Source organism: Octopus bimaculoides, chromosome 1, assembly GCF_001194135.2.
Source record: "Octopus bimaculoides isolate UCB-OBI-ISO-001 chromosome 1, ASM119413v2, whole genome shotgun sequence".
NCBI lineage: Eukaryota > Metazoa > Mollusca > Cephalopoda > Octopoda > Octopodidae > Octopus > Octopus bimaculoides.
Genome location: NC_068981.1, coordinates 167,026,632 through 167,038,233, shown reverse-complemented (window position 1 = coordinate 167,038,233; position 11,602 = coordinate 167,026,632). Strand labels below are relative to the sequence as shown.

General features: G+C 32.9%; 1 protein-coding gene across 1 annotated transcript in view; it reads right to left on the bottom strand.

Annotated features, from left to right (window-relative positions):
* LOC106881923 (ubiquitin-conjugating enzyme E2 variant 2) overlaps positions 1-11,602 on the bottom strand; it is a 32,950-nt gene that overhangs the window by 4,277 nt on the left and 17,071 nt on the right. The window contains exons 2-3 of the mRNA XM_014932447.2: positions 7,147-7,283; positions 659-784 (exon numbers count right to left, since the gene is read on the bottom strand). Coding sequence (XP_014787933.1) covers positions 659-784; positions 7,147-7,283 — 263 coding nt within the window. The remainder of the gene's footprint in view (positions 1-658; positions 785-7,146; positions 7,284-11,602) is intronic.

Here is an 11,602-nt window from a genome sequence, read left to right as displayed (position 1 = left end):
AGAAGACTTGGTTATGTGAGCTCTGAGACCCAACCTTCACTGCCCCTGCTACAAAAAAATAGAAGACTTGGTTATGTGAGCTCTGAGACCCAACCTTCACTGCCCCTGCTACAACATAATCACTCCCAAACAAGCAAAGATATCTATAACACCATTCTTAGAAACATTTTTTGCTCACATAGTATGAGACAGGAAAAAGAAAAAAAAGAAATAGCATCAACAGCTTCATTAGCCCCATATACTCTGCTGATAGGCACCAGTGTTAAGTATCAAGACCAGTAGCTTTCACAGACAGACAGACTTCACCTTACTGCTATCTAGTGTGGTAGCCACCAGAATCTAAACATAGATAAACACACTGGACACAAGCTGTCCATACTGCAATACTGCACCACTTACAATTAATCTCTGTATGTCAGAACGTGCAGCAAGACCCTCATACATGCCATAACTCATGCAGTGGTAGGGAATAGTCAAAGCTCTAGATCTGTAGATTGCAATCTAGTTGTGCAGCCAACTACTTAAGCCTGCTCAATCAGAACTGACCTAATAGTACACAAACAACATTTTACAAAATAATAAGCGATGCTTAACTGGTCATTATATCACAATCAAAAAACATCATAAAGAATATTAGTGAAAAAGAATTTAAACTTACAACTCCATTTGTATCATTAACACCATTTATCTTAATTCTTGTGAGAAATTTAATATTAGGAGGTTCTTCTGGGTATTTAGGACTACATTCTATCTTCAAATTATATATTCTACCCTCATAGGGAGTCTGAAATAAAAAATATATATATATATAAACCACACTCCATGTCAATCAATTTCAATCAATAAGAATGATGCAAACAAAAACATCACAATTTAGTTTTATATCAAATATTACAAATTGAATAAGCTAATTAGCCATGGTCAGAAACAATGTAAATAAGTCCATGACTATGGAGGAGTAAATATTCCTTAAAAACATCTATATGCATATGTGCATTGACATAGCCATATAGTTAAAAGATTCACCTTGTAACTATGTGGTTCCAAGTGGAATTCTATTGTGTGGAACCTTGGATATGTGTTCTACTATAGTCTCAGACTGAACAATATCTTGTAGGCGGAATTCAGTAAACAAACTACAGTGAAGAAGTGCATCTGTTTGCTGGTAATGCACAACTCAGTGATTCAGTAAATACAAATTGATACAAATATGAGATTGATATGATTAGTTAAAACCCTTGAAGGTTGTACCCCAGTATGGTTACAGTCTATTGACTGAAACCACTAAAAGAATATGTAATTTTACAGATCAGTCATTTATTAAAATAGTGTTTATAACTGAATTTCAACATTAAAAGGTGAGACAAATTAACCTGAAGATGATGCTCAACGCCTGAGATATTTATCCAATACTTTGACCATTTCACTTCCCCATCCCCATAAACTTCTATATTGCAGCACATAATATATGTTTTACCCTATGGTGGTTCCTTGTGATGTGGTTGTAGTAGGATAATGTTATTTAGATTTAAAGTGTTAATTCAAAACGAAACATCTCAACAGTCACAGAATAAGAGATGCAAAATATCTGCCAACATTTTATTTTCAATTACATTTTCACTAATATATTATATCTTATGCTTCCCACCCCCACCTTTTTTATAAATTATATCTTGGCACAGTGCAAGACCTAGAAAACATGCAACAACAAAACATTACAGAAAGTTATTTTTAGTAATAAGAGCATGACAAGACATGAAGGCAGCATAAAAGGCAGATGGATTGACTACAGCAGTTTACAAAATCAACAAATTGAAGAAATACAAAGTGTTGACAAATTAAACCTGTAGTTGTAGAAAATGAGCAAAATCACTTAACACACAAGGATTTTAAAATAAAATGTGATCTTTTTTGACAATTAAGTCCTCATGACATTAAAAATCTCAATTCTCTACAATTAATGAACAGAGCCCAATTAGTAATTGATGAGTAATATAATAAATGCAACTATTTAAAAGACTTGATATAATAATACCTGATATTCTGATTCTTCCTCAAGCTTGCCTTACCAAAGGAGTCTCTAATTTCCCATAAGATTATATCTTGCAATGAATATTAACAATATTTTAAAAATCTAAATGACTATTTTAAGAATTTTCTTTGCTATTAAGCATTTATTCCTTACAAAAATGTATTCAGTACTTAAGATACTAAAAACTCTAAAACTACAAAAGAACAGAACAGCATTATGGTATAAATAACATCTCAACAGAGAGACTACAAAGGAGCTGCCACCTAAATCATGGAGAAGGTAAACAGATTATCCAAATTTGATGAAAATATTGGGTTGGTGCATAATTATTGCAGCTTTTTTCAACAAATTTTATTCAACAAAAACATCTTTAAATGATTATTCCAGAACATATTCACCATCTACTTCAATTACTGCTTCCCATTTGCTTGGCAGACGGTCAGACCGTCATTTAAAGATGTTTTTGTTAAATATTATTGTTTTTGTTGAATAAAATTTGTTGAAAAAAGCCGCAATAATTATGCACCAACCCAATACATTAGCCCAGGTCTAGAAAATGACACATTTAGAAAAAGTATTTTAAGCTCTTTGGCAACAGATTATTATTTTTATGAAATGAACTGTTTTTCAATGTGTATAGTTAGAAATGATCACTTTGTATTTTGGTATTCAATCACTAAACTGAAATATTTTAAACCAGATCCAACTGAGCATTTTATTTTAATTAAATATAAAATATTAAAACTATAAAAGTTAATTCACATACTATTTTCCATACAATTTTTTTAAATTACAAAAGAAACAAAATTTTTAATGCACTCATACTTAATTAGCTCTCTCGGTAGTGATTGCTACTATAATCTTCACTGCATATGGAGAAGGCAAAAAAAGTAAACATTCAACTAAATAAAACCAATACAAACAATTTTATATATTAATGTCAAATATATGGGACTGCAAGATTGTTTCAGAGCCAACTACTCTCATTGCAACCACCATCAACACTATTACTAACCATCTATTGAGAGAAATGTGTGGGGAAGTTGAAAAAAAAAAGAATCAGTTCAGATAATACACCTTTTTCCGTTTACTTAAATATATGATCAGTGCCCCTTTTATAATGAAATTTCCAATTAATATCATTGCTATATAGAATGTTTGTTTTTTTATGAACATTTTGGAGAGCAAACCAGATGCAATGGCAACAATACTTCTGCTGATGAAGCTTAATAAATAAAAACGTTCCGAGTTGCCACCCTTGTTCCTTCTATTACTGTATGTGATGTACTTGCATAGCACGTGACCTGGTCTGAGCTCGTGTGCTGAAAAAAAAAAACAATGGCAGCGTGGAAGGTGTTTATAAGCCATTTAAAACACACAAAAATATTTCGGCAAATTAAATTTAAATGTTGAAATGAATGTAACGGTTTTTGTGTATTTTAAATAGCTTATAAATACCTTCCACGCTGCAATTATTGTATAATGTGAGCTAACTGGTAATATTTTTCATTATGCCAATGTCATTGTGATTTCTGATGTAAACAGTGGAAACACCTACTTATCAAGATAATTACAAGACGATAGAGTATCTCAGGGCAAAACAAATTTCTTCAGATATAACCAAACCAGAATGGGTAAAAGAGAAGAAAGCAAAGGAGAGAAAAATCTCCACTTGGACAGGATAATAGTCTATTGCAAGAACACTTTCCAACCAGTGGAATCAAACTGCACACTGAAGAGATGAATGATTTGTAGCACAGATAATGTATGAACCACTTAACATTAAATGAGATTTCAATAAACTGTCGACTTTGATACTAAATCAGATTAACTAGACTACAATATAACTATAATGATCCTTAAATTCATCAGAGTCAAAAATCAATGTTTGCATGTATGACTATGGTCAAGAAATTTACTTCAAAAGAAGTGATTCTGAATTTGATTCCACTGTGCAGCACATACTATAGCCTTGAGTTGACCAATATCTTGTTAGTGGAATCTGGTAGATAGAGACTATGCAGGTGTATATCTGTAAGAAAACTGAAAAACTAGTGCTTTATGAAATTCCATGTAGCTTTGCAATAAATGCTGGTGTCTGATCTACTGGAGATCCAATAAGCACTGTTCACCGGCTGTGGATATAAAATTACATAAACAAGCCTTACTGTACATATACTGGAACTCAGATAACAATAACTATAAATGTAGTAATACTTCTTCACAATATTTGATAAGCAGAAAACAGAATTTCATAGTCCCTTATCCTCCATCAATATGCAAAATTCCAATTCTTTTCAGTATTGTATATATGATAGTGTAGATATTTCAAGTTCAGTCCTACTGCACAGAACCTTGAGCAAGTATCTTTTACTATAATGCTGGGCCAACCAAAGCCTTGTGATAAAATATTTACTAAAGTGGCAACATTTGGTGATGATCTCTGATCTGACAGATATTCAAGTATCTTAAATCCACATATCCTGAGGCTCTTTTAAGCAATGCATAATACACAACTTTTTGTACTATTTGTTTTGTCTGCAGCTCTCGAAGAATGGAGTAGAATGCTATTCCATTCAAACAACAGATGTAATAGGATAGTTTGCTTGCATTTCTCTTTGCTATATTTCTGAAGGAAAAAGTATAGTTGACATATCTTTGTTCAAATTTTCTTCAACTATACCTACATATTGTTATTTCATTTACTTTACCAAGTCTTATAGTGTCAATCCTTACCAGCAATTCACTTATCTTGTAGTTCATTATATTTCTTACTTTTTACTACATCGCAGTTACAGAAACACTTTCCTTAACCTTGTCATACTTTGTAAGTCTAACTTTAAATATATTTTAATCAACCTAAGGGAAATAACTTACTTCAAACAATGAAAAAATCGATATGTAATGAGTTACGTTTCTTATCAGATCTTCAAATGCAGAATGCAATTACTAGAAACTTCATAGGATAATATTCATTGGTGTTTTTGATATTTCAATATCCTAGACCTCTAGATATGAAACCGAGTCCTGATGTGTCTCATACACACATATAATGCAAAAATTGTAAAGTTCATGAAGTCAAGGTAGATTAGTGTGACATAAATCAAACAGTGCACAGGAAGATCCATGAAAGTGGTAATCCAAGAAGGGAGGAGTAGGTTAAAGAGAGGATGAAGCAGTCTGAGATAATACATTAAATCATCATTATATATCAACTAGCATACCTGTGTAATCAAAAATACCAACAATTTTATTAATGATAGAAAATGACATCAAAACAATGGGACACACATGGAGCTTTATTATAATGTAATATAATCATGTTATTGAGTACTCTCCATGTCAGTCCTCATTGCTGACATCACTCCCCACCCATTTTGCCTCCCTGATCCACATGTTTACTTCTGAGAATTCTACTTATATAGAAGGCACCTGTACATATAATGCACTAATGTCATAACAGAAAACTGATAACTTGCACTGCCTCAAAGAGACAGGTGAGCAAGACAACTTCTGTAGTGCTGATACCAAAAAATGCATCCAGTACACCTTGTGTAGTGGATGGAAAATTTGAGCAGAGAGTGCACTGAGTCCCTTTATTCAAATTCCTTTGTGTTGGTGCCATGAAGAAGTAATCAATACAGTCTGTAAAGTGGTCGGCTGTAGAAACCAAGTGAAATGACAGACAAGCAACAGTCTATAGAAGCAGTAGCAGTAGCTCTCAAAAGGAGATCGAAACATGGTGAAACATCCAGCCCAAACTAGTATAGATAATCATTTTTATGTCAGCTTCCCATTCAAGCATGGGTTGGACAATTTGATAGGATACAATGGGTGAGGAAACCACATCTTGTTCTATGTCTCAGGTTTGAAGTGGTTTCTATGGCTGGATGTTTGTCCCAAAAAACAACCACTTTACAAAATGTACTGGGTGTTGTTTCATGGCACCAGAACTAAAGAGACTGTCTTGCTGTCAGTAAAACTAAAGAGCCTCCTCACTGCACAATTTAATTTCAAATCATACAATAGTTTATTAAAATATCTTCCTCCAACCTTGTCAGGCATCGCTATGTGCTTAACAACTTTACTTTCCAACCATTGTTTCAAGTCCTACTGCACAGCACCTTGGGCAAGTGTCATCTACTATAATGATGGACCAACCAAAGCCTTTTGATAAATTTGGTAATCAGAAAGTGAAGGAAGTCTGCCATACATATATACATAATGAGTGTGTTTCCCCTATCCATGTTGTTTACATTTGCATTCTATACAAGTCACAAGCTACAAGTGGTGGTGTTGTCACTATCAAATCACCTTGCTTTGTACTTTCGAAAATGTGAAACATAAGATTTCTTACATGGAAAACAGATAAAGGTTGGCAACAGGAAAACAATTCCTTAATAATATATTCACCTAATCCATACATTCATGGAAAAACATGCATAAAAACATAACATATGCATACTGAGTGCTATTTGTGGCACCATCACTAGTGGGTTTATCTTGCAGCTTGCAATGCAAAAGAGAGCTCTCATGAAGGATGACACATATTTAGAGAGAGAAAACTTTAAAAAATATGCAAAAGTTATTGCTCCTGTATTTTTTTTTCTATTTTACCATAAATTTTGAAGGATTATGAATGAATTAACCACAGAGGTTTTCATTGTGGAGTTATATTAGACTTTCTAAAGAATACAAAGACAGATTTCTTAATAATTTTCATTTATCTAAAAACAATAACACATTTTCTGACTTTAAATGGTAAGATTTCAGTAATTTATCCAGAGAAAATAATGAAAGAAATAATAATAACAACCCTCTCTACTATATGTACAAGGCCGGAAATTTGGGGGAGGGGGATAGTTGATTACATCGACCCCAGTGGAATTTGAACTCAGAACAAAAAGACATGAAATGCCGCTAAGCATTTTGCCTGGCACACTAACGATTCTGCCAGCTTGCTGCCTTTATAATAATAATAATAATGTGTGTGTATGTGAAATCACATTGATTAATTTTTCCAAATAAAAATATTACATATTAGAAAAAAGATTTTAAATTACTCTAAAAACAAGTAATCAATTATTAATACAGAAATGAACATATTAGCTCACCTTAGCTGGACCTACAATGGTCCCGTTCCAATGGACAAATAAAAGATCATCATCTGATTCCAATCCCCAGCTTATTCCCTCACCTACACCTGATTGGCCTTCTTCATATTCCTCAAGTAGCCGGAAATTTCTAGGAACTAAATAACAATAAGAACAATTATCAAATTGTACTCATTAAATTCAAAACAAAGAGATGGAATATATATGCAACATTAAAAGATATTTTTTAAATAATTTGTATACCAAGCAAAAAAAAAGTACTGACTGTAATGGTACATTTTAGTGAAGCAATTCAAAAGATTTAAATGAAAATATATCCAAGTTCAAAAATCAAAAGCATTCTATTTAAGAAAAAAGGCTTCGAAAATACAGAGAAATTTTAAAATGAGAAACTACCAAAGTTCAAAAATGAAAAGCATTCCTATCTAAGAAAAATGGCTTCCAAAATACAGAGAAATTTTAAAACAAGAAACTAAAACTTGATTTATTACATGTGCATATGGTTTCACATATCTATGAATACATGTATACACACAGCCCCAGACCAGCTGATGCTTTACAAGTGAAACTGATAAACAGAAACTGTAAGGAAGCCAGTCATGTGTATAAATGTTTATATATCTTGCTTTACATGAAAAACGATGAGCTGAAAACTGATGTTCATTGACATTCCCTGCCAACATAATCATCCTTTAGTTCTGCACTGTAGTAAGACTAAAGTGGTTAAAATGACTTGAAGAATAGTTACTTAGTAACTTCACTAAAGCTGGTGCCATGAAAAAAGTATTCAGTATACTGTAAAGTGGTTGGCATTAGGAACAGCATTCAGCCATAGAAAAGTATGACAGAGCAGACACAGGAATTCCACACCACTCCCAGATTCATCAGATGCTGTTAAACTGTCCTGACCATGCCAGCATGGGAAACAGACATTCTTGGATACTTAGGATAAAAAAAAAAGAGCCAAACATGCCTTTTATAAATTTGGCATATTAAAGTGTAGTATTTATATAGGTTATTTAATTCAAACATTGCAATATCAGTTACTAACAGCAACTTTAGGAGTAAAATATGTTTTACAAAGTTGTGTACAATTTTATTAAGAAAAAACCAAACTCTGAAAATTTCCAGATTATCATCTTTTATCTCTTAGGCTAATATTTCAGGCAAGATAGATGAGAGAAAAATTGTACAGTTATATAATGGATTATAGTGTTATTTTAAATTATTTTTTTACAATAAAAAGTTTAGAAAAATAATTTAAAATGTCAAGAGGTTTCATTTAAATCAGAGTTTCTTAAACTTTTCTCCCAGTGAACCCATTCATCACATCTGGCAGTAATGGAGTACCCCTTGTGAAGAATATTAGGTTAAAAAGCTGGATGCTATAAAACCAACAATAGTACTATGATTTTACAGATACTATAAAACAATGTATTATTTGCTATTAATTATATCTGGAAGTCAAGACCTTCAAACAACATATTTGTCAATGTATTCTTCATGATACTATTTACTAAACCTGAGGTTGCAACAGTGAAAAATAGTTGTAGGTGATTACTTGAAAATTTCAGGGTTTTAACAAATCTCATATACCTATGTAATTTCTTTTGTGTACCTCTAGGGATTTGTGCACCCTAGTTTGAGAACTTCTGGTTTAAATGGAAGTGTACAAGTTTCTTTAAATATTTGTGCAAAAGTAGCTCTAATTTGGATAGTTAGCCACACATCACTAACTCTTACTTTATCCCATCAACTACTCATGTCTTTGTCCATCTCTGCTTTTGCCAACCACTCCCAAGCAGACTTCACTCCCAATAACCCTGCTTTTTCCATCTGTATTCTTGCTCCTTTCACCCACTCATTTCTGTCCTTTCTGCTGTTATTGCTCTCTTTTCTATTCCTTCCTGTTTGCAAGTCTTAGGTTATTGGCTACTCTTGACATTTATTGAGTACAAAGCATACTCCTCTTATGCTGGTGCAATCACATTAAGCCACCCACCACTATTGTGCTTCCTTTTGAATAAGACAACCTCTGTAATGCTGACACCATGAAAAATGTACCCAGTCCATAAATAAGAGAAAGTTAGGGATTGTGAAGTCCTTTAGTTCTGTCACAATGAGGACTTAACATCTCTAGTGTAGGTGTCACAAGAAAATGCACCCAGTACACTCTGTGAAGTGCTTGGTGATAGGAAGAGATCTAGTCATACAGACCAAGCCAAATAAACACAAGCACAAGACTATGAGAGCAGCAGCTCTCTTTAAGAAATGAGTTGGACCATGGATAACCGGTCCAGCCCATGCGAACATGGAAACTGAATGTAAAATGATGACAATGATAATGATGAAAACAATACTCTTGCTCATATTGCAAAAGCAACAAAACTGCTTTAACAAAAATTTCTCAAATTATATTCTAGCATGTCAGCGTAAAACTTATAACCTTTGAGAGAATGTGAAATAATTCTTTTTGGAACATTGGATCTTGAAGTAAATGATAAAGTTATAAACGACAGCATGTAAACATTGGCTTAAAAAACCCACTAGATAGAAAATGTCAAAGGACACCCATGGGACTCAACCCCACATCTCCTGTAAACATAACAGGTGCTCCACATTCGGCCAAGGCAACCCTTCGAATTTCTCTATCCATTTTAGAAATTTTATTCTTACCAGTGAGAATTTAGTTTGTCCAAAAGCAGTTAAAGAGAGGTATAGTACATACTATTCCATAATTACATGTAGAGCTACTTCTACATATTTTATGGGGTGGGTTTTTTTTAACCTATTAGTATATTTGTTCGTTCTTACATTCATTTTTCTATACCAGCATGGGTTAGGTGAATATGATATTGAGGTTCTGTTTTAGAGCAGGATGTCCTTCCTGTCACTAACCCTTAACTGTTTTCTGAGTAAGGGATTTTTTATTCTACTCACTTTCAATAAAAGCAAAGAGATTTGTTAACAAACTTCACCATTTGTAGCTCAGTATTTCTGAATGTTTACATTCTGCAAATCAATGAATATAAATACACAAAGAGATATACACATATATTCCTTAGTAAGGAAGATAATTTCAATGAATCAAGAATTTATCTTGTATGCCATTTAACATACGTTTTCATCAGTGGCATTACCAATGCACAATTGAAATAATAATTAATTCAATTTTGTCAGAGGAAAGAAAGAGCTTTTAACCTTTGAAAATATTCCTTAATGGAAAATTAAGAAATAGTACAATATTTCAATCTGAATTGCTACAAATTGAAGATAATAATTTAGGCATTAGTTGCAAAGAAGGTTCATGGAAAGATAGGTTAAAATAGTGAAAGTAAAATACACTAAGGGTGATAAAAGAGGAGGCACATAGATTAAGCAGCAACCTAGGGTTAATAAGTTAGGAGCTCCTATGCTGACAATTTGAAGAGTGAGATAGGAACACTATTCAAATGTGGGTCATTTCAAGAGACAAATGGGAACTTGCTTATCAAGTAGTTTCTCCTTGGGTGTAATATGTATATATGTACACCTCATATATGTATAAGCAGTAAACAATTGAGTACTATAATTCAGAATCATTAATCCTTAGCAATAGTTCAGGACTAATTATTTTTTTTTTTTATCCTACAGAGAAAAATTTTCTTTCCATGAAACGACCAACTCTGAAGACTTAAGCACAAGAAAATGCTGTAATTATGCTTAAATTCATGAACATTTTACTTGATAATGTAGCACATTAACCTCAAAACTTCAAATTAAGATGTCCAGAGTATTTCAATAACAATGTAGCTACAATCATGCCATTTAGATATGCTTTTCATTCAATATATTCAGGATTTTTCAACTAATTTATATAAATAATATTGCTTTATATGACATAGGCAATTTTATAGTCCATGATATAAATACTCTGAAGTATGAAAAAAAAAGTTAAAATATTAATACCTCATTATTGAACACCAACTGGAGCACTCTCATTGTCTTTGAAAGAGGTAAAAGTACCATTTAAATCTTTTTCACATTCTACACATAAATTTTATGAACTTCTAAATTGTTTTTCCTGCCAACTCAGAATACACTCATCACACACACATCCATTTCTGCTTAACTTCAGCAGCATTCCTAACTGTTCATCACATGTTGCTGTATCACATTTCCCAGCTTTCACAACTTCAAAGACAATAGAAATCAACCTGTTTCTTTTTTACTCAACAGAAAGGATAAGAGCAGTTTCTTTAATATTTTTGTTTGTAGCTATAGGCGCAGGAGTGGCTGTGTGGTAGTAGCTTGCTTACCAACTACATGGTTCCGGGTTCAGTCCCACTGCATGGTACCTTGGGCAAGTGTCTTCTACTATAGCCTCGGGCCGACCAAAGCCTTGTGAGTGGATTTGGTAGATGGAAACTGAAAAGAAGCCCGTTGTATATATATATATATATATATATATATATAT